The 24,919-nt window shown below is 41.3% G+C and overlaps 1 protein-coding gene across 1 annotated transcript; it reads right to left on the bottom strand.

Moving 5' to 3' along the window:
- Positions 1-227: 227 nt before the first annotated feature.
- Positions 228-13,459, bottom strand: LOC114666682 (E3 ubiquitin-protein ligase TRIM39-like). Its single transcript, XM_051919738.1, has 3 exons — positions 13,385-13,459; positions 9,597-9,623; positions 228-1,004 (listed from the first exon to the last, which is right to left on the bottom strand). The coding sequence occupies exons 1-3, from the start codon at positions 13,457-13,459 to the stop codon at positions 411-413; spliced, it is 696 nt and encodes a 231-aa protein (XP_051775698.1). The 3' UTR covers positions 228-410.
- Positions 13,460-24,919: the final 11,460 nt, after the last annotated feature.

A 24,919-nucleotide genomic window follows, 5' to 3' on the forward strand; every position in this document is an offset into this window, starting at 1 on the left:
GGGTCATCAGGACTGACCACCAGCAAGTGATGTCATACAAAGACTGAAGAAAACAAATCCAGAGCTGTGAAGAACACAACCATCTTTGTTGAATTCATCTTTGAATATCAAATAAAAGGCATGCAGTCCATATTTCTGTTCATTCTCAGATACTCAAATAATAAATATTCACGTTTGTTTATAGAAAGCCAATGCTTTTATACCACACCATTTAAAAATCTCAAGTGGGCAGTCCTGATATCTCCATTAAACAAACAAATTCTAAAAATGAAAATCAGATGAGTAGCAAACAGCAGGACAACTCAGGGGGGCTTTGAGTTTGGTGGTCTCAATGTTAAAGAAAGTCTCCATCGGCTTTGTGCTGCTCTGACCAGACACAGAGATAGACAGGCGACATTAATACAGAGTGGTCAGTGTGTGCGCAGCGGGCGGATAACCAGAGGGGCTGCGTTTTTACCACTGTCATTAAGTTGAGGACTGAAGTATGGATAGAGCGGTTCAGTGAAGAAGTCTGTGAAGGTGTACAGGTGAGAGTGAGACTGGGCATTGTAAAAGGAGACCTGACCTTCATCATAGTCCAAAAAGACCCCCACTGTCCAGGGCTTCACAGTCAAGGAGAGCGGGAGAGGACAGCCATTGGCATCTGTATATTTGTTCCCATTCCTCAGCAGCACACGCCAGTATCCATCATTTTGGTTCATTGTAAACAGACCATTTCTGTTGATAGACTCTCTAGCAACTCCTAAATCCCATGCTGTCTTCTCCCCGACTTCCACCTCCCAGTAGTGTGTTCCTGAGGTGAATCCTTCTCTGGCCAAGACAACAGGGTAGCGGTCAAACCTCTTTGGACTGTCCGTCACTCTCTGTCGTCTGTCTGTGTTTCTCACTTCTTTTCCGTCTTCAGACACAATGAGCCATGGATTAGCAGTCTCAGGGTCAAAAGTGACATCAGCTGAGGAGAAGAAAGAAGACAAAAACAAAAGGTGAAGGAGCCAGGAAATTAACTACATTTATCAGCAGATAACATTAAATTCCTTCCCTCACTCCTTGAATTCCCTGAAGCTGCAAAAGACTGGAAATTAAAAACACAAGTCTTTTTATTTTTGAAATCTTCGCATACCAAAGTGTCATAGCTCCAAACTGAGTGGTGTAGGAAAGATGGCACAAAATCAGGCATTAGAGAACAAGCACATCACCCCATGTTGGTGAGCAGCACACATAGCCACAATAAAAATAGTCACAGCTCTGAAAACATCAGCTGATTTCCTGTTATGCCCAGCCATCTATTTTTCTACCCCCAAATAAACAGCTGGAATCTAATCAGACTGAACCCTGCAGACCAGGACCAGAACCTGAGGGCAGCTGCCACCAACCCTGCAGTCACCGTGGCCCCTCGGGGTCAAACCTCCACCATCCTGACTGGTGGTGGGTCTCCTCTCATTCATATTCACTGTAGACTTATTTACTTTTGTACTGCTGCTCATTGTGTGACATTTCTTTCATTTTTCTGTGACATTAGCAAGTTTATCTTCTGTTGTCCTCTTTTCCTTTTTGGTAAACTCTCAGCACTCTGCATCATTGAGTTTAATGAACAAAATGGACACGACTGTTAACACTGACCAGGATCATCAGGTTTGTTCCTCCACAGACACACTGGACAGGTGATGACAAAGGGTTCAATAAACTGCAGTTTAAAACAATAGGACAACAAGTGACCACAAGATGGACAGGTTGCTGTCCTGATAGAGACACCACTAGGGGTGCTATCTGTTAGTTCTCATTGTGAAAGGCACTATACAAAATAAATATTGAGAGTTGGAAGAACGTTCAGCAAACTCTGGAGTGTCACATTCCCTGCTACAGTTAAAGGAACTGACTGAACATCATGAGTCAAACTGAAGCGCCTTACCCTTGTAATTTTTTAATTTAACCTAATGAGAATAGAACTCGTACGTACATAAAAGTATCCTATACATACGTGAAAACATCTCATACGTACGTGAAAGTATTCCTTACATACAAGATATTTTCACGTATGTAGGAGATAAGGGTTATTCCATAGTTTTTTTCACTGTGCGGTTTAGAACTTCCGTAATGGGCTACCATAATTAACTGAACACCGTTCTTTTAATCATTCTTTATTTCACATTAGCAGAGAGACCTGCAGCTGGCAAGGGTGTAGGCGTGTGTCATGCCACAGATTAAAATGTATCTGATTGGTTAGTGGAGCAGAGACATCCAATTGCCTGCTGTGAGGGGTGGGCTTTGGGTAAATGCTGCGGTGTGGCTGAAAGAAAAAGAAAAACAACAAGAGGTGCGAAAAAAGATAGGGGAGTGGGGAAAGTTCTGGTAAAAAGAAATGGAGAGACAGGGTTTAGCAAATCTACTGAAACGTTGGGCATATATAGTCAGCAGCAATAGGTAAGTTATTAAATAAATAGCTTGTGGACGTTTGCTGAGAACACAAAGGTAAAAGTAGTAAGCAGCTCCTGTACGACACAGGTGGTTGATTGAAAATTTTAAGTTGTTGAAGGGACTGGTACTTGTGGAAGATGACACTGTATTCATTTTGGGAGCGACTATTTTCCTGTTGGGCAGAAGATCGTTTCACAGGACAGGTGTGCCTTCTTCCATCAATGCGGGAGAGACTGTTTCCACGCTGGAGACTATTTTTCACTGGAGTGGAGTACAAAATTAGTCTGTTCACGTGGGAGAGAAGCGGCTTGCTGAACACTGATTCGCAGTTTAATTTAAGATGGAATTCCTCATCAGAGGCGGTAATTGTACACTTGGACAGAGGTATGCTTTTCTTCCAGTCTATTTAATTTGAGCTCAGTTGAAATTTTCTGGACCCACATTCACTACAGGCCTGCAATGGGTGTGGATACATCCCGGCGTGTACGTGTGTGTGGGCCCTTACACTGGTTAAGTGTTAATTTCATTTGGGGCTGTGACTTAACCCTTAACTACTCGCGCTGGTTTATTTTGTACACTATTCTCAGTTATTTTTGTCCAACGTCCTTTTACTTGAACCTGCCAGCAACATCCGACATCCATCCTCCGTCTGATTCACTACAAAGTACAGTGTCGTAATGTTTCATGAATGGATGTACAGTCGCAAGTTCCATATGGTGTATTTGGTACACCGTGCGGGTACAACAATAAGATGTTCTTCCTGCATTGACTTTGTCTGCAAAGATCATTCAACAACTTAAGTGAAATGTGATACATGTGCAGATCCTGCACTGGATGAAAGTGTGACTGGTGATGAAAGAGCACTGGAGAAGTGGACCAGATTTATTTTCAGATATTCCCAGACTGTGTCATACTATTCAGTAATATGGTATTAAATTACATTGAAAAAATGTGCAATTTAAAATCATTGCAATATTTTATATTACACTCTCACAGCGTGTACATAAATAGCCATTTTAACACTAGTACATAAAGTACACCGTGCAAGTACTTATGAGAAGATAAATGGTGTGAGTATTTAAGGGTTAAGGCTGAAATCAATGTTACAGTGTTAATAGAGTTTTGGTTTAATGGATGAGTATGATTTCACTCTGAAGTGATTGCACAAAAAGTTATAAGTAGCGATTGCTAAGTACTGTATGTTTTAAAATTCTTATGTAGTTGTACTGTCTGATAGTAGTGGTTTCTTTAGTGTAAATAGTTGGAAATTATATCAGTATTTTTCTGTTGAAAGTTTTAATGTCAATGTCAATGTCAATTTATTTATATAGCACATTTAAACAAACATAGTAATGCTGTGGCCAAAGTGCTTTACAAAAATAGAACAAATTTACATAAAACATAAATAGAAATAGGGCGGCATGGTGGCGCAGTGGGTAGCGCTGCTGCCTCGCAGTTGGGAGATCTGGGGACCTGGGTTTGCTTCCCGGGTCCTCCCTGCGTGGAGTTTGCATGTTCTCCCCGTGTCTGCGTGGGTTTCCTCCGGGCGCTCCGGTTTCCTCCCACAGTCCAAAGACATGCAGGTTAGGTGGATTGGCGATTCTAAATTGGCCCTAGTGTGTGCTTGGTGTGTGGGTGTGTTTGTGTGTGTCCTGCGGTGGGTTGGCACCCTGCCCGGGATTGGTTCCTGCCTTGTGCCCTGTGTTGGCTGGGATTGGCTCCAGCAGACCCCCGTGACCCTGTGCTCGGATTCAGCGGGTTGGAAAATGGATGGATGGATAAATAGAAATAAAATATTTGAACATAAAATAAAATACATAATAAATAGAAGTAATGTTATATACATAAAAAATAGAAGTAATGTAATATAATCACAAAGAGGAAGCCATCAGTATTACTGAAGGTCATGGAATGCAAGTGAATAGAAATGAGTCTTTAGTCTTGTTTTAAACAGTTCAATTGTAGACGTCTCTTTTATATGATGAGGTAAAGAGTTCCACAGGCAAGGTGCGACAGCTGCAAAAGACCTGTCCCCCTTGGTTTTACACTTGGTACGAGGGACAACCAGAGACAGCTGACCAGAAGATCTAAGCACTCTAGATGGCTGATGTAAAACACACAGTTCAAATAAATAGGCAGGAGCAAGCCCATGTAAAGATTTAAAAACTAGCAGCAGGATTTTAAAATCAATTCGAAAACTGACAGGCAGCCAGTGTAAAGAAGCTAAAATAGGAGAGACAGAGTCATACTTTCTTGCCCGAACCAAAAAGCGAGCGGCAGCATTTTAGACCAGCTGTTACCTGTGTATCAAGGATTTGTTAATCCCAGAATACAGCGAGTTGCAGTAATCAAGGTGAGAAAAAATAAACACATGAGTAGCTTTCTCAAGATCCCTAGAAGATAAAAAAGGCTTTATCTTACCTAACAGACAAAGTTGGAAAAAGCAACTCTTGACTACAGAATGTATTTGTTTCTCAAAAGAGAGGTTACTATCAAAGGTAACACCAAGATTGCGGACTTGAGGTTTGGAAAAGACAGAGAAAGAGCCGAGAAATCCAAGACCAATTTGGACTTTAGCTGATGGACCCCAATAAGCACCTCCGTTTTATTTTGATTTAGATCAAGAAAATTATTAGCCATCCAGGATCTTAGTTCAGACAGACAGTTGTGGAGTTGCAGACAGGAATATAAACCTGAGTATCATCAGCATAACAGTGAAAAGAAATGTTAAATTTCCTAAAAATTGCTCCAATAGGGTGAAGGTATATGGAGAATAAAACAGGACCCAAAATGGATCCCTGAGGAACACCATATTTAAGAGGAGCAGTAGATGAAGACTGCGGTGGGTTGGCACCCTGCCCGGGATTGGTTCCTGCCTTGTGCCCTGTGTTGGCTGGGATTGGCTCCAGCAGACCCCCATGACCCTGTGTTCGGATTCAGTGGGTTGGAAAATGGATGGATGGAGTAGATGAAGAAGAGAAATTAAAAGTCACTGAAAAGTATCTACCAGTTAAATATGACCTGAACCAGTTAAGATCAGACCCCTTTAAGCCCAACAAGATGTTCAAGCCGCATCAGCAATATCTCATGGTCAATAGTGTCAAAGGCAGCGGACAGGTCAAGAAGGAGAAGGACTGCCGCGTCACCTGAGTCAGTAATAAGAGAGATGTAGTTGAACACTTTCAGGAGGGCCGTTTCAACACTATGATAATGCCTAAAGCCAGATTGGTAGATCTCAAATAAATTATTAGAGTTAAGGTGATCAACCAATTGATTATAAATAATTCTTTCTAGAATTTTAGCCAGAAATGGCACTTGGGAAATTAGATAAAAATTAGCTCAAACTCCAGGGTCTAATTCTGCCTTTTTTAGACGGGGACAGACTGCAGCATGTTTAAAAAATGAGGGCACAACTCCCGAACTAATAGAATCATTGATGATGGCTAATAAGGGTGGGCCCAACACATCAAAGGCTTCCACTAAGAGATGTGGTGGTACAATATCCAGAGGACTGGGGGCTGGTTTAAGGGTGTCAATAGTTCTTTTTAGCTGTGAAAGTGAGACTAGATCAAAGGATTCTAAGACAATGTCATGATTAACAGTAGAAAGCTCGTAGCCTGTTTGAACAATGCCATGGCAGATAGTATCGATTTTGCTGACAAAGAATGATATAAACTGGTCACATGAATGAACAATGCTATTTGATCCCATCGCAGAGTGCGGGTGAATGGCCGCATTAATTGAATTAAATAAGACCCTAGGATTCTTTGAATGACGTGAAACTAAATCGGTAAAGAAATTTTGTTTCGTTTTCTTAACTTCAGCCTGGAAATTGAAAAGAGAAGTCCTAAAAATCTGTTTAGAGACAATCAGTCCCATCTTTTTTCCAACGCCGTTCAGCAGTTCGACAGGCGCAGCGCAGTGATCGTGTATTTTCATTTAGCCAGGGAGCGGATCTACCCTTATTACTGCGTATCTTGGGCGGAGCAATTGAGTCTAAAATTGTTTTACAGGAGGAATTAAATTTTATGACAGAATCATCAATCCCATTATTTTTGTCATGCACATAAAGACTAGAGAAAATGGTTTTAAAATCAGATATAATAGAAGAATTTAAAAAGCACGAGCAGCGTGGGGGACAGCTATTAGTAGGGACATCGACAGTAATATTCAGGCCCATCATTATAGAAAAATGATCAGTAAAAGAAACATCACATAAATCAATATTATTCACTGATACAGGTGAACACCGGTGTCCAGCTGAAGAAGTCAGGAGATGAATAAAACAAAGGTGGAGGTTCACAAAATATCCAACCAGGAGATGAAAATTGAGAGGAAAGCAAGCCAGAAAATATGTCTAGTAAAGACTCACGATTGTAGGACAGTGGCCGTTGGGATAAACTAAAACATAAAAACAAAGTTAAAACATAGACTAGAGAGACGAGCAGACGGCCAGCCACACCAGTCGGCGCCATCTTGTCAAATTCAATGCACACATTTATTTTTTCCTTGTTATTGTTATCATTGTTTAAGAGTCTTTTATTTAGTAAATTATTTAAGTTCATATGTACAGTATTTTGTGTCTGGTTATTAATACGAGGGACGTTCAAAGAGTTTCCGCACTTTTATTTTTAACTCTATTAAGAATTTTAAAAACAAATTACATCACTTTTCTACAGACACCTTCCTTTGCGATGCAATCTTTCCAGCATCATACCAACTTTATAATGCTGTCAGCAAAAAATGTTTTTGGTTGAGTGTGTAGCCACTGATGCACTGCTGTTTTCACATCATAATCACATGATCTGTGATGCATCCATCACACTAGTATGGCCATTTGAAAACATTTCAATCCACTCATAGACAACTCTGCGCACACATGCAGAGATGAATTTGTGCTCCTGGCACACCTTCTGCCCACAAAAAGCTACAGAACACTGTTCCTGTTTGGTGCAATTTAGTTTCATAGCTATCCTCACCACAGGGTGACAACTCTTATACTAAACTGCAAGGGCAGCTGGCTTGCCAGACAGAACTAGTCACATGACACTCTCAGACATGACCAATTACTACTACTCCCGCCGTCGCCGTTTCTAATGAAAATATAAAAGTGCGGAAACTGAACGTCCCTCATAGCTTGTGATTTTGAATAAGGTTGGTTTGGAAACTGTGTAAATTTAGTTATTTCCTAAGACAATTCGCAACAGGAGAGGAACAATGTATTCTTATATTGGTTAGACATGGGAGGAGTGGACAGTGATAGAATTGCAACAAATCTTGATCTCAAATAAATAATAAATTGCAGTCATATAGATGTCTAATCCAGGGTCCAAATCCAGACCCCTGTCAATCTGTAGGTACAGTTTCTTCTAGATACTTAAGTTCTCCTCTCACATCCCAATCACAGGCAGACTCAGGTAATTGCTAATTATATATCAATGACTGTATGAGTGATGGGCTGGACTGACACCCCATGAAGTTTGAACTCCTGCTTTGTGTCCTCCTCTACCTGGATAGGCTCTGGATGGGTTCCCCAAACTGTTTTAAGAAGGTTTTGTGATGTATGGTGTCATAGACGCCCAGGGATGTTGCCCCGCCAGGACGCCGGAAGAAGCAGGGGACCGGAAATGTGACAATATTTTCCCTAGAGCGCAGGTGGGCCACCTCCCTGGAATACATGGAAGTCACGGAGCTGTAAAGCTCAACCCTCTGCGAAGATGGAGTCACCACCAGGGGGCGCCCGGACATGGTTGGAACTTTGGAGAGCGGCACTTCCGCCACACCAGGAAGTGCTGCCGGACGAAATTCCCAGGACACCCGGAGTGCTTCTGAGTGCCCTCCTGACACTTCCGCCACACCAGGAAGTGAGGTCAGAGCACCTGGAGCCCATCCGGGTTATTATAAAGGGGGCCACCTCCCTCCAGTAGATGAGCCAGAGTTGGGAGGAAGGAGACGAAGCTTGTGAGGGGGGGGGGGGGGGGAGAGGAGGTCATTAAGAAGAAGAGAAAAAGAAAGAGAGGAAGGAAGAGAGTTGGTGGAAGAAGGCATTGTGGTGCTGTAAGGAAAATAAAGCAGTGTGTTTTGGACATTCTGGTGTCTATCTGTCTGTCTGTGTCCGGGGGTATGCTTTCCACAATGGATAGATAGATAAACAAATAAAAAAATGCAGAGAGAGAGAATTTTTGCCATAAATTCATATGAAATTGAATTAGCAGGAAAACGTAAGAGTTTCACTTCACAAAACTCTGGTGTTTCCTGACCAACAAATTTCACAGCAGTGTCACAAGAAGAAATTAGTTTCAGTACTGGGAGACTTCCCAGGATCCATTACAGTAGCCAGTCAGCTGGGGTAAGGTGGATGTAGCCTTGCCACCCTTATCACTTGATGCCTGCTTCACTGACCAGTATGTTGTTTTGAGTTCCTGCAGAGAGAGATTCATGTTGTGGGCAGGGAGTGTGGAGTGGACTGCAGTTTGCAGCATTGAGAACAGCAGTTACAGAGCCCACAATGTGTCCCCATTATCACTCCAAAGAAAAAGAAATTGGCTGACAGCGACAGCAAAACTTTTATTAGCCATATTGCAATTCAATAAGACACTGTTACCCCTTTATTTTTATCTGGACTCTGTTTCTGACATGTATTGGTCCAAATGGGGTACAAGGTGTTTCCAGACTCTTATGGAGCATTAGTCCTTTCTCCAACCTAAAAAACCTTAAAACAAAAAACCTTTTTTAATGTTTTTTGCGTTTGAAATTGTAAAACTGTGTACAAAACCAAACTCACTTTGAGCTTTGGCACATGTCACTAATGCAAATTTGACAAAAGAACTCCAGGGTTTATTTTTATTTAGTTAATATATGTGAGTAATAGGTGACAGAGTGTCTATTGATTCTTTATAGCTTTATAACGACATTATTTTTAAAACTGCAGTCTTTTACCAGTTTTTCATATCTTGGGACATTTATCTTGATTTAACTAGGAGCTTATCAGTAGGATATTTTTCAATAAAGCAATTGTGGCTGATAATTCAAAAATGGAACATGAAGTCACAATGTCTTAAGATTTCTCAGTGATCTGATTCTTGTGCCTACAAATCTGTCCCATTTATTGTGAAGGAGAGTAGAACACAGAAATGGGGAAAATAATTCAGTCATAAAGTCTTTAGATTTGTAAGACTCACCTGCAGAGCTATAGATTCTCCTCCATTCTGTAAGAGAAAAATAAAACTCAGATCTTTGGGAGAAACTGAAAACGTCCAATCACCACCCTTAGGCCCACATACTGTACCTGAATGAGTGACAGACTGTGACATGTCTAAAAAAAATAAGACAGTGGTATTACTGAGGGAACAGTCATACTGAACATTCTCTTCTGTTTTTCATCTAGCAGCTCTTCCTTTATGAACTTAAAATGCTTTTGCCTGATTGGTTGGTTTATAAAATCCACTTAATAAATGCATATCCTTAATTGGTAACGAATGATGCATGTCAATCAGGTGAAAATGGCCAAAGAGTCAACATATCCACACTGATCAGCACATGTGCCTCTAAAGTGAACTCTCCAGACTAACAGGTCCCAATGGATTTTAACAGAACAATAAATAAGTGATTTTTTAATATAATTATTATTTTAGACTCTGTCAGCAGAATGCCTGCAGGGTTCACAACATGAATGTTTTGAAAGGCCCAAAAAGACTGCTTGTGTGAATTTGCTTGCATACTGCAGGTGCTACCATTGAACCTTCATGACCCTGAGTTGAATTAAACACATTTAAAAATGTTTTGTTACAAAAAATCTAGGAGAGGTTGGCTAGTGTTGCATCCAAAACTGCCAAAATAGGCTCTGTCAACCCATACCCCTAAACTTCAGAAAACCAAATTCAGAGATGTAATAGGTGGACAGATGGACTACATACCTGTACAACACAGCACAGTCATTTCTGTCTCTTGTGTAAATGAACTTCAGATGTAAACCTGAGAAATTTGCAGATGACACAAAAATTGGAGGAACTACAGATACCGAGAGGGCATCATAGCAGTTGAAAAACAGCTGGACAATTGTCAGAAGGGGTGAGCACTTGGGGAAAAAAAGAATTAATGCAGAAAAATGACAAGGGCATACATGTATGAGGTGAGACATAAAAATAACTGGACTGGGCTTGAGGCTTTCCTGGAAAACCTTCTGGAGGTCGGCTGGATGTGAATCATAGAACTATATCCCCTCCTGCATGCCCTCTCAAACTGCCGACCAGTTAGGTATATCCTGTGAATAGCCCAGTCAGTATTTACACAACAATCGCTACACGAGTTGCCGCAATAATGTCGGGTGAAAAAAATCAAACAGCGAATCGACATCAGATTTCTCGCAAATTTTATTTTTTTCCGTAAAGCAGTTTTTGACTGACAAAAACATTCCTGTCCTCAATCATCCTCCCTATTCACGCAGATTAGCTCCCTGTGATTTTTACTTGTTCCAGAAAATCAACAGTGATCTGAACAGGGAATTCATTTATCTTCAATGGATGAAGTAAAGACAAAAACAACAAGCCTGTGGAAGAGTCTCAATCAATAAGACTTCCAGCACTGTTTCAATCAATGGAAGATACGTTTGGAGCGGCGTATAGATCTGGAGGGGGAGTATATAGAATGTGACTCTTGCAGTCTCAGGCAGTTAGACCTCTTCAGTCTCAAGCAGAGAATGCTATGTGCAGTCCTTTCTGTGGTCTTTAAAATTCTCAAGGAGATCAATGATGTTCAACCAGCAGAATTCTCTTAACTAAATAGTGAATCACATTCATGAGCACACCAGTTGGGAAATAGACACCAAAGGAAAAGTGCAGTTAAGACTGACATCAGGAAGTATTGCTTTACACAGAGGTTTGTGGGATTCTTTAACTACCGGGATGATGAAGTGGAAATTTTGACAACTTTTACAAGCTGTCTGGATGAGATATTGGGACAACTTAGCCATTAGCTAACTGAACAAGTCTGATGGACTAAATGATCTCCTCTCATTTGTCATACTTCTTGTGTTCATACAGTATATTGCACACCTGCTGTCACTTTTGGGTAATGTCTCCACTGTTCATCCTTTTTAATATTTTCTTGCATCTGTTATGTTTTTAATCTCATGGTAACCAAGAAAAAAAGAAGACCCGTACTTTTTCACAGTCAAGGCATTAGCTGAATTACTTTTTACATTTTCAAATTTATGGTTCAATTTGTCTAATAATAATATGATTAATGTTCTTATAATACTTTTTGATTATCATTTCTGGCTGCTCTCAGTCAGTTTAGTTTAGTTTAGTTGTTCTGTAGTTTGCCACTTGTGTCCTATGAAAGGCGCTATATAGTGGTGCATACTTAAATTAACAAATTTTTATTTTTCTTCAGCCGTGGGGCACACCTTCCACATGTCCCACAGGCCCAACACAGTCCCAAAACACTCACAATAATCACAACAATCCTTCTGGCACCACCACTCCTCCTCAGGCTTAGTCCTCCTCCTCCCGACTCTGGCTCCCGAGTGGTGGTGGCTGGCCCTTTTTATAACCCACCCGGAAGCGTTCCAGGTGCTTGACCACCTGGTCCTAATTGCACTTCCGGGTGGGGCTGCAGAATCGTCCAGCCTGGCTGTTGGAAGGAGACAGCCCCCCCTAGCGGCTACCCCGGGCCCCAACCAAGCTGTGGAGGACTCCATCTCCCATGGAGCCCTGCGGGAGGTTGGGGAATCAGCATCGGCCAGGTAGGTTGCCACCAAGCGCCCCGGGGGGAGGTATTGAGCTGTCCATGGCTGCTCACCCCGGAACATACACAGCAGGGGCATCCCGGCTGGGCATGGAACCCGGCCGTTCGTCACAGGCCTAATACAAGATGTGCAAATCTTTTTCTTACCAATCTCTTTGTGCAAAAACCAGACAGGAAGGAGCTCAACTGGAGAGAAAAGAGAAGACTGGAATGAACATTTAAGAGTTGGACGAGAAATGAAGACACAAATCTCTCCACCTAAATCTACATAAGAAATCATGTTCATCTTATGATGTCAAAGTTAATTATTCCTAAATTTTCACTTTTTTGATGGACGTACTTTGCACTTTACTTACTTTACAACAGGATTACACAATAATGGCACAAGTGATGTGTTTATTGTTTTGAAATCTTCAAAACATCTCCATTCAATAATAGCACATGACAGTGTAAGCTCTTTACTCCAGTTACAATAGCTAAACGAAATTATAACAGACCCAAGAGGTCAAAGTTCAAGTATTCATTTACTGTGCCTTATGTTGTTTGTTTTTCACAACACTGTATATATATACAGTATATATATATATATATATATATATATATATATATATATATATATATATATATATATATGATAGGAATGAATTGAAAACTTTGAGAAACAAGGTGGTATATAGGTGGTGGAATAAAAAGAACTAGTTGAATGATTTAGAAATCCAGAGGAAAATGTAGTGTATTGGGAAAATCATACAAAAGATGAGGTGCACTGACTCTAATTGGGTCATCTAAACCACATTCAGTCCAGCTTCACACTGGCAATATAACCACCATGTTCTGTCCTACAGCTATGCGACAAGTAATGAAATTAAAATAAACTTGACATGTCTAAAAAAACATTTTCCATATTTTATAGTGTTATGTTATTAACAACAAAGCAGAACTATAAAAATCACAGACATCATAGTAGAGGAACTTGCTTTGAGTCATAATTTCCCCCTAGCTCCCTCTCTCATTTCCCCCAAGTTATTGAAGATGTTTGCACAAAGTCCTAACTTGTTTCCTACAGTTGTTAAGTCAGTGACTCAATCTACATATTTTTTCATTGATATTAACTTTCAGTCCATGTGGCTCATATGGAGGAATAACATAAAATTCGTAAACAATTGAAATGTTTGTGTAGAGGTTGCTTCACGAGTGCTAAGGCTGTTGCTGAATCTTTTACCATGTAACTGTTTGTAGATCCAACAACATAGAACTTCCCTGTGATGCTGCCCCAGCAGAATGTGCACTGCATCATGTCCAGTGATCTATGGGAAGTTACTGATGGGGAAGTTAATTGCTCTCTGCTGCAAGCAAAGGTTACTGGAGGAGGTTAATTTTTAAATAGACAGACCACATTAGAGTTCAAATAGTGCTGCCACCTCACTCCATATGAACTTCATTTCTTGCTTAGGGTGTTGTCTGTGAATATATACTGTGTGTTTCTCACATTTTCAAATTGGTGACTCAAAGGGAATTTAATGATTTCTCTAAATCCAAAAATATGTTCTCCTTAACACAAACACATCAGTTTTCCACCCAAGATCCTAAATTCGTTAAACAGGTACTAAAGTGAACAGATAGGTGACATGCCTACAGTAAATGGTAAGTTCTCTAAGTTTACTCATCCCAGCATTCCTTTCAAACACTATTTGATATCAGTGCAGCCTTCCAAGTGTGTTATATCTAATTAGTACATTAACTGACAGTGTAGCCATTTATCTCATGAGGTTCTATTTTCTTCGTTCATTAAAGTTTAACAAGTTAGAAAATGTACACTTGGCAAAATATTCAGGTGCTTTGTGGGACTTGATTAACTGATGTGAAAGATGGAGCGTTTAAAAGATTTTTTTAGTTTTCTTATCAAACAGTTATAACATATGTGTAATAGTGAGTCCTATTCAAAAATAACAGTAACAATAAAATGTAATTAAAAGTGTTAATGACTACATTAAATACATATATTTAACAGCACTTTACAATTTCATGAAGTTAAAAACGTAGCCCAAACAAGCCTTTGGTGACTCCATTGATTTCATAGATAGTCCAACTCAAGAGATGTTGAGAAATGACATCAACTGATGTGCTGTTGTTATCTGTTGCTTGTGGAGGGACTGTGACTAATTGTGGTTCATATTTATTAAACATAGCATTTTTTAAAGAAGATTTAAAATCTCTGTTAAACTCTCAATGTAAAATTATTAGCTTCTTTGGTCCTTGATGGAGAGCAGGCCTGGAGCTTTGCTAATAAAGTATAATGGTTAGAGAATGACTGAAAAATTATAATGTGCTGATAATGCAGCCATGAGGTTGATTTTACTGTAATTATAAAAACTGAGGACATTGTGGAGAATTGCTGGCTTTCCAGTCCGGCCCTCACCCCCAGGCCGCTAGAAGGAGCCCTCCGGACAGCATATTCGTGCCCCGAGGTCCAGCAGGGCCTCATGGACTTTGTAGTGTTGTGACACAGCCCTGCTGGATACCTTGGGGGCCGCCAGGAGTCGCTGTAGGGGGGCTAGTGGGCTCTTGCATGCCCTATAACCCGGGAGTGCGTCACAGTCACGTGACTGGAGGAAGCGACGTGCTCCCGGGATGAAGAAGTGGACTGTTTGCCCTGACCCGGAAGGAAATGGACTTGTGGGTTGTGCTTGGAACCACTTCCGGGTCAGGAGCTATAAAAGGACTAAGGAAAGCCCAGAACACTGAGCTGAGCTGGGAGGAAGGTGGGCTAAGTGTCTGGGCAAGGAGGAGAGTTATCATTGTAGTTGTTATTGAAGTCTTTATTGTGTTTATGAGTGTGGGGAGGAGAGTGCTTGGTGCACTATTGTATAATAAAAAGAAGAATTATTATACATTCACCTGGTCATCAGAGTGGTACCTGAGGGTTCGAGAGGTGGACAAACGCCTTACTTGCTACAACATATTTGTTCATTGTATGCTTACAGAGTGATGCTTACATAATTATTTCCTTCAAATTTATTTGCAGATAAAATATTTTTTTCTTTCTACTTTTACAGTTAAATTAAGTCAGAAGTGTCCTTACACATGTGTGCCTCTCCCAGCATATGACTAACTTGAATCAGGGATGTTTTTTCTGTCAAGAGCGATTGCTGGACAAATAAGAGGACAATCCACAAAATATACAAGCTGAAGTGACATCTTACAAAGTACATTTGAAACAGAAAACTGGTTGCAGTGAATATTTTTATTTTTTTAAGATAGAGGAGTTCACAAATTTGCAAGTATTTTCAATGGGAGATTTTGAAATTTCAAAAATGTGTACAGCACACTGTAGTCAGGATATCTTAAGCAAAGCTGAATTGTCTCCACAAACTTCCTTGAAGAATATGTGTGCCAAATTTCAACAAAAGCAGTCTACTGGGAGCTGGATTGCTTCATGTGGACAGATGGATAGACAGACATGCCAGTCACAGTAGTTGCTTTTTGCGTTATTTGCAAATGCAGCAAATAAATAAATAAGTGAAACCAGACAAGCTCCGACCTGGAACCAGATTGCAAATGGGCTTAGCTCAGCTGGCAACTGTCTAGTCAGGGGTCCTCAATCACAGTCCTGGAGGGCCGCAGTGGCTGCAGCTTTTTATTCCAACTAGTTTCCTAATTAGAAGACAGTCCATGCTGATAATGAAACTTGGTACTGAACTGTTTGGCTTGTTAATGCTTGCATTCATCCAAGAGCAATTTTAATTGCACTGTAGAGTTTCTTTCTCTGAGAACATTATCCATGTGTTTTGTGGACCAGAACAGATTTAAACTTAACAGTCCTTCCAATTCCCCTCTCATTCATTTCTAAACATTTGTTATCACAGATACTTCATGGTACATATGCACAGGTTTAAAAGGAACCCCTTTATCTGGAGAGCTGCTGGTTTATTGGTTATCTGCATCTCATTATTAACTAATGTCTGGTTAAGAAAACAGGCAACAATTAAAACTTAAATGCAGATGCTAAAAACTAAAATGGGCAATTATGGGTTCTGAATGGTAACAGGCACGAGAACTAAAGCTAAGTCCAAAAAACATATTGCTTTAGTAGTAAACAAAAGGGTTCTAATTAAGAAATTGGTTAAAGTGAAAACCTGCAGCCATAGCCGACCTCCAGGAGTGTAATTGAGGACCTCTGATCTAAAAAGTAACTAAACTTTGTATTTGAGGACACTGGCTGGAATGAAAACCCGTAGCCACTGCGGCCCTCCAGGACCATGATTGAGGACCACTGGTGGAAGGCATTTATAATAACAAATCATCACCACCACCAGATAAGTAGATGTAGCAAAAGCAGAGCTGCACATACTGTACAAGTTTCAGGAATGGAAATGATGAGAACAGAGGATCACAGAGAGGAGGGAAAAGGAACAATGATGGAAAATATGAGGAGGTGTGAGCACATTGATGAGAGAAGTATCTGTTGCAACATGACTTATAGAAAATGTATTATTACTGGGATATTTTCTGTGAAAATGTGATCGATTTAGCATCTCTCAATATCAATGTGCTGGAGTATATTCCTACTGTGTGTTTTTTTTTTCTTTTTTGGTGCTTTTAATTTTTATTTGCTTTGTTGTTGTTTTGATACTCACAACGTTATGTCTTAAAGAGATCATATCTATGAGTATGCGGATCTGGACATCGAAGCAAAGAGTGTCAAGAGTTACTGTCATTGTGTTTGTCCCAAATTACCAAAGTTCTGTAACCTTTAGTTTGCTACATAGGACAGTTCTGGCACTAGTGTGACGTGTGTTCAAATAATTCCACAGACCAAATAATGTCGTTTTAAATGTTTTAGTTAATTTCAAAGCAAAAAAATTCACACAAAAATAGAGAAAAACTTGATATTAAGTTTTTCTTTAAAGAAAGTTCTTTTTAAGTCTTATTTATCTTGCTTCATGTTTCTGTTTCTATTGAAATTAAGCAAACACTAGTATGAATTTAACATTAAATATTAACTTTTTAGGTTGTACAAAATACAGTGGAACCTCGGGTCACGACTGTAATTCGTTTCAAAACTCTGGTCGCAACCCGATTTGGTCGTGACCTGAAGTAATTTCCTCCATAGGATTGTATGTAAATACAATTAATCCGTTCTGGACCGTACGAGCTGTATGTAAATATATATTTTTTTATAGATTTTTAAGCACAAAAATAGTTAATTATACCATAGAATGCGCAGTGTAATAGTAAACTAAATGCTTAATTCTTCTGTAATTTTTACTTCTGCTTCGGCTCTCTCGCTCTTGCTCTCTCTCTCTCTCTCTCTCTCTCTCTCTCTCGCTCTCTCTCTCTCTCTCTCTCGCTCTCTCTCTCTCTCACACTCACTCTCTGTCTCTCGCTCTCGCTCTCTCTCTCTCGCTCTCTCTCTGTCTCTCGCTCTCTCTCTCTCGCTCTCTCTCGCTCGCTCTCTCTCTCTCACGCTCACTCTCTGTCTCTCGCTCTCTCTCTCGCTCGCTCGCTTACTGCATGGGAATGCACAGGGAGAGACTGAACACGTGCAGAAATCATCAGCGTGTACGAACCGGAAGGGAAACTGGCTTGTTCGTCACCCGAGTGTGTGGTCGTGAACAGATGCAAAAATTTGGGGAACTTTTTGGTCGTAACCTGATTTGTATGTGGTCCGAGACATTTGTCACCCGAGGTTCCACTGTACCAGGAATTACAACAAGCCGCGGTGTAAATGAACCAAACTCTTTTGGATTAGATGTATGTATCTATAACCATGCTTACCTATTGAATCATATCTTGTGTTCATTTCTGGAAAAGAGAAAATAAACAACAAATGAGTTGCATTTATGACAGCTTTATCATCAACTGGTCAGTGTATCATTTACATGAATAAGAATGCCCCTCTATCCCAATATCTTTGTGCCCTCACCTCCCATTCTTCTCCATAAAATGACCAGCAGAGGAGTCGCTGCAACACAAAGAGCCAACAACACACAGAAAGCAACCAACCAGCCAGAAACACCGAGAGAGAAACCTAAAAAAACAAGAGAAGATGTCTGAATGTGGGAGAAAGGAATGACTTTCAAGTGCAGAGAACATAACATTGATCGGGGGAGCATGGCATAATTTATTGGTCTTGTAGCATCCAGCGGATATTTCAGATACAGTATGTCAGATGGTGCATTCTGTTAACTTGATGAAACACCGAATACTGTCTTTTTTCATAATTTTATTTACTCATTTTCTATTTGCATGCTCTCAACTGTAGATTTATTTGCAAAGAAAAACAATGTTGAATTAAAATTTTAAAAGGACACATTTAAAAGGAGTATTAAACAAAGAATATAAACACTTCATTGGTTTATTTATCTATTGATGCCAAACACAGCGTCCCCTAGGTTTAACAGGACAGCTGGCATTTGAGGTATTTTGTTTAACCAAGACATCTTTAAAAGTTATTTTATCACACAGTTGTGTACATTTTTGAAATACTCTTCTTAATCTATCTGACGTGTCCAATATTCAGTCTACAGATACCACAGTCTACTGTCATGCATGAACAAAGCAATGAGCTGAGCACACAGGATGGGGTGCTTCAGTGTTCAAAGTGATTAAAGTGTTAAAAGAGGACTTAAACAAAAGAAAATAAAGTAAATGAGCTTAAAGTGAAAAGTACATAGAAAAGAGTAGTGAGGAGAAGTGAATCAAGCATGGTACAATGGAAGATACAGACAAGTGAGAAAACAACAGTCAAGCAATTAAATAAATGTAGTGCTTGCCTTGACTTCCAAGTGTAATTACAGAAACCTTGGCATACACTGTATGTATGTGTCCAGCTGAAATGTTTAAGTAATCCCCTGTACTGCCGGTATGATAAAATACCAGGAAACACCAATGTGGATGGCAAGGTTCTCAAAAATGACAAAAATCCAAATAATTAAAATGTGCACAATTGTTATCTCTTATATATATTTCTCTTCTGGTTCGTCCTGCTTCCACTTCAAAATCAGTCCACACGCAGCCGACACAGCATTTCTCAATTCCTATTCGTCCTCTTCCATGTCATGCACTATACTGGCCTGCTGAGCGTAAAACATCCAACAAGTACTCGAGGTGCTGCCACAAAGTAGCTTTACGGCAGGCATCGGCTAGTAATAGCTTAAAATAATATGATTCATGGCATATGGGCATCTAGTCTAGATAACCAAGGCTTGGATAAGCATTCCAGTAACAGAAAATGTTACCAATTAGATATTTGGGAAAATCAATATGGAATTAATGTTTTCATTATATCTTTTGAACTGCAGGTAGACTTCAGGCTGTCTTTAAAAAGGTGACTACACATTTGATACATTGGACTGAACAGGAACTGCAATTCCATGATTTGCTGCTAATTCTCTAACTACACAAATCATTCAGCTTTGAACATGACTACATCTGTCGCAGCTTCTCATCATCCTTGTAGACGTAGAGTACTTAACAGTACTGTGAACTTTTAATATCGAAGGCCAAATCTCCTGTTGTTGTCTAGAGAACATTATAAAAGTGCCAGTGTAATCATTGTGAAGATTACTGTAGTTTATCATCCCCATTTAGTGAGAAGTCAAGCAAAATGACACCTTTTATTGGCTAACTAAAGAGATTACAATATGCAAGCTTTCCAGGCAACTCAGGCCCCTTCTTTATCTTGCCTGATTTAGAGTTGCCTCTAAAACTTGCATATTGTAATTTTGCTTGACGTTTCACTACATTCATAATGGTTAACATGGTACAACACCCTAGTACTACAGTCATCCCTATTTACAATTTTTAAAAGCAAAAGTAACTAAATCCAAATAATGAACAAATTTAATATGACTGTCTATATTTTTCTGTAATTTTCTTAAAATTACCTGACATACTTTTTGCATTTTTTGGCCAATATTTATTTCAATGGAAAGGAAGTCAGTGGCATCAAGACAAATGTTAAAAAAGGGAAGAGGCGATGACTTTAATGATGACTATGTTGGCAATTTGAAAATTCTAGCAGTGGAGACCCACTTGAATGAATTTGCCCTCGTTTCTGTTTTCATGAAGGAGCTTTCAGAGGCCATTATGGATGAGCTCATCAATATGTATTAGCAGAGAGTGTGCTGAGTCAACTGATAATTCAGTTAGAATACTGGATTGTGTAACAGTAACTTTATGTGAAGTCCTGGCTCTGCCTAAAAGATAATACAGTATTAATGAGGCCTTACATGGAATACTGGGACAGATTTGGTTTGCATGTTGTAGAAGAAGGAAATAACAGTGCTACGGACAAGCTGGAGGACAGTTACAAGACTAAGTCCAGAAGTATGGGCTGTAAACCAGATGTAAAATTTTTTGTACTCTTTCCATTTTTCATACCTGGGGCCTCATGCATAATGCTGCGCGTAGAATTCACACTAAAACATGGCGTACGGACAAAAGCAAAAAATGTGCATATGCACAAAAAAATCCAGATGCATAAATCTGTGTGTACGCCAACTTCCACATTCTTCCACTCCATAAATCCTGGTCAGCGTGAAAAGTAATGCATGTGCATGCTCCTGCCATCCCGCCCCATCTCCTTCCAGAATTACACCTATTTGAATATGCAAATCAATATAAACAGCCCCTTAAGTTCAGCGTTCTGTGAGAAGACAATGGGAAAAGCACGGGGAAAAAAGAAGAATTTTCACCGAATACCAAGTGGAGGCAATGAAAAATGTACTATTTGGTGGTTTAAACAGTGGTATAAACAACAAAAGGAAGTTGATAGAGTGGCAGAGAAACTCGAAAGCTCAAGTTCACAAAGTTGCAAAGTGCTAAAACTAAATAAGAAGTGGTCAGATATCAAAGTCGCTGTGAAAAGGCGAGTCGTAGCCCACTATCTGAGTGTCATATGGAAGCTTATTAGGGTACAGAAAAAAGAAAAAAATAGGCACACAGTGGGGAAAAAAAAGCTCGAAATATCAACTTAAATCTCAAAATTTCACTTTAATCACGTAGCTTATTTTGTCATTAAAGTAGAACGTCATAAATTTCATCTTAAAATAATTTAATTTGCAACTTTCTCAAATCCCATTGTAACTAAAGTAGCACGTTAAATGCTTTGTTTTGTATGTGTTCTTCTATGTATTCTATGTGTATGAATCACTACCATCCATCCATTGTCCACCGCTTATCCGAAGTCGGGCCGCAGCGGACTAAGCAGGGAAGCCCAGACCTCCCTCTCCCTGGCCGCCTCCTCAAGCTCCTCTGGGGGGACCCCAAGGCTTCCCAGGCCAGCCGGGAGATATAAACCCTCCAGCATGTCCTGGGTCTGCCCCGTGGCCTTCTCCCAGTGGGACATGCCCGGAACACCCCACTAGGGAGGCGTCCAGGGGGCATCCAGACTACCTCAACTGACTCCTCTCAATGTGGAGGAACAGCGACTCTACTCCGAGTATCTCCTGGATAACTAAACTCCTCACCCTATCTCTAAGGGAAAGTCCAGCCAACCTGCGGAGAAAACTCATTTCGGCCGCTTGTATCCACGATCTTGCTCTTTCTGTCACTACCCAAAGTTCGTGGCCATAGGTGAAGGTAGGAACGTAGATCAACTGGTAAATCGACAGCCTTGCCTTTTGGCTCAGCTCACTCTTCACCACAATGGACAGTTGCAGAGCCTGCATTACTGCGGCTGCCACACCGATCCGTCTGTCAACCTCCAGCTCCATTCTTCCCTCACTCATGAACAAGACCCCGAGATACTTGAACTCCTCCACTTGAGGAAGTAATGTGTTCCCAACCCGGAGAGAGCATTCCACCCTTTTCCGGCAGAGAACCATGGCCTCGGATTTAGAGGTGCTGACTCTCATCCCCGCCACTTCACACTCGGCTGCAAACCACTCCAGTGAGAGCTGGAGGTCACTGTCCATTGAAGCCAACAGAACCACGTCATCCCCAAATAGCAGAGACGATATTCTGAGGTTACCGAACCAGCCCCCCTCCACTTCTTGGCTGTGCCTAGAAATTCTGTCCATTAAACTTATGAACAGAATTGGTGACAAAGGGCAGCCCTGGCGGAATCCAACCTCAACAGAAAATGAGTCCGACTTATTACTGGCAATGTGGACCAAGCTCCTGCTCCTCCTGTACAGGGACTGAATGGCTTGTAACACCAAGCCTTGTACCCCGTACTCTTGGAGCACACCCCACAGGATGCTTCGAGGGACACGGTCGAATGCCTTCTCCAAATCCACAAAACACATGTGGACTGGTTGGGCAAACTCCCATGCCCCCTCCAGGATCCTGGCCAGGGTGTAGAGCTGGTCCAGTGTTCCATGGCTGGGGCGGAATCCACATTGTTCCTCTTGAATCCAAGATTAGACTATCGACTGAACTCTCTTCTCCAGCACCCCTGAATAGACCTTACCGGGGAGGCTGAGGAGTGTGATCCCCCTATAGTTGGAGCACATCCTCCGGTTACCCTTCTTAAAAAGGGGGACCACCACCCTGGTTTGCCAATCCAGAGGCACTGCCCCCAATGTCCATGCGATGCTGCAGAGACGTGTCAACCAGGACAGCCCCACAACATCCAGAGCCTTGAGGAATCCAGGATGGACCTTGTCCACCCCAGGGGCCCCGCCACCTCTGAGCTTTTTAACTACCTCAGTGACCTCGGCCCCTGATATGGACAGGCCTCCCCCCCGGAGTCCTCCAGCTCTTCTTCCTCTAAGAAAGACATGCTGGTGGGATTGAGAAGATCCTCGAAGTATTCCTTCCACCGGTCAATAACGTCTACATTTGAAGTGTTGGTGGAGCACCGCTTTCCCCTCCCGAGGCGCTTGACGGTTTGCCAGAACCTTCCCGCTGCCGACCGAAAGTCGTTTTCCGTGGCTTCCCCAAACTCCTCCCATGCCCAAGCTTTTGCCTCTGCAACAGCCGATGCCTCCACACACTTGGCCTGCCGGTACCCCTCAGTTGCCTCTGGAGTCCCACTGGTCAACCAGACCCGAAAGGACTCTTTCTTCAATTTGACGGCCTCTCGAACCTTAGGTGTCCACCACTGGATTCATGGATTGCCGCCACAAGTGGCACTGACAACCTTGCGGCCACAGCTCCATTCTACTGCTTCAATAATGGAGGCTCAGAACATGGCCCACTCAGACTCAAATGTCTTTCGCCTCCCTCGGAATGAGATTGAAGTCATGGCAGAGGTGGCAGTTAAAGATCTTTCTGACCGATTCCTCTGCCAGACATTCCCAGCAGACCCTCACTATACGTTTGGGTCTGCCTGGTCTGTCCAGCAGCCTCTCCCGCCATCTGATCCAACTTACCATTACGCCTTTCACCCACAGCAACTCCAGAGTGGAACAAAGTCCAGCCTCCCTCAAGAGGAATGGTTCCAGAGCCCAGACCATGCGTAGAGGTGAGCTATATCTAGCCGGTACCTCTCAACCTCTCGCACCAATTGAAATATCTTTGTAGTACATGTTTAATTAAGCCATCCATCTATCCATCCAGGTTTGTGCCAGCCCCATCAAGTATACAGAGCGAGGCAGGAACAGTCTCTGAATGGGGCGCCAGCTCGTCACTATCGTTGTCTACCGCGTCCTCACATGTTTAATTATTAACAATATGGATTATTTAAATGGTGTTAAAATTTTATCTGTATAATGTAATAAACATACTTTGCTGCTTTTCATTTTAAAAATGATATCAAGAGCTCCAAGAAGATGGCGCTTGGAAATCTAAATCGACTTAGAAGCCAGTCATCATCATATGTAAATACAGTAATCCCTCGCTATATCGCGCTTCGCCTTTCGCGGCTTCACTCCATCGCGGATTTTATATGTAAGCATATTTAAATATATATCGCGGATTTTTCGCTGCTTCGCGGGTTTCTGCGGACAATGGGTCTTTTAATTTCTGGTACATGCTTCCTCAGTTGGTTTGCCCAGTTGATTTCATACAAGGGACGCTATTGGCAGATGGCTGAGAAGCTACCCAGCTTACTTTTCTCTTTCTCTTGCGCTGACTTTCTGTGATCCTGACGTAGGGGGATTGAGCAGGGGGGCTGTTCGCACACCTAGACGATACGGACGCTCGTCTAAAAATGCTGAAAGATTATCTTCACGTTGCTATCTTTTGTGCAGCTGCACGGTGCTTCGCATACTTAAAAGCTCGAAGGGCACGTATTGATTTTTGCTTGAAAAACAAACTCTGTCTCTCTCTCTCTCTCTCTCTCTCTCTCTCTCTCTCCCTGCTCCTGACGGAGGGGGTGTGAGCTGCCGCCTTCAACAGCTTTGTACGGCGGTGCTTCGCATACTTAAGCCAAACAGCCCTATTGATGTGTTTGCCAGAGATTGTTTTCTCTATCTATGTGACATTCTGTGCTCCTGACACACACTCCTTTGAAAAGGAAGATGTGTTTGCATTCTTTTAATTGTGAGACGGAACTGTCATCTCTGTCTTGTCATGGAGCACAGTTTAAACTTTTGAAAAAGAGACAAATGTTTGTTTGCAGTGTTTGAATAACGTTCCTGTCTCTCTACAACCTCCTGTGTTTCTGCGCAAATCTGTGACCCAAGCATGACAATATAAAAATAACCATATAAACATATGGTTTCTACTTCGCGGATTTTCTTATTTCGCGGGTGGCTCTGGAACGCAACCCCCGCGATGGAGGAGGGATTACTGTACACGCTTTATAAAGTGACTCAGGTTGTGCAATATTACAACTGTAGTGTTTTACACCTCAGTTTACAGTGAG

This window comes from Erpetoichthys calabaricus, chromosome 16 (genome assembly GCF_900747795.2).
Source record: "Erpetoichthys calabaricus chromosome 16, fErpCal1.3, whole genome shotgun sequence".
In the NCBI taxonomy this organism is placed as follows: domain Eukaryota; kingdom Metazoa; phylum Chordata; class Cladistia; order Polypteriformes; family Polypteridae; genus Erpetoichthys; species Erpetoichthys calabaricus.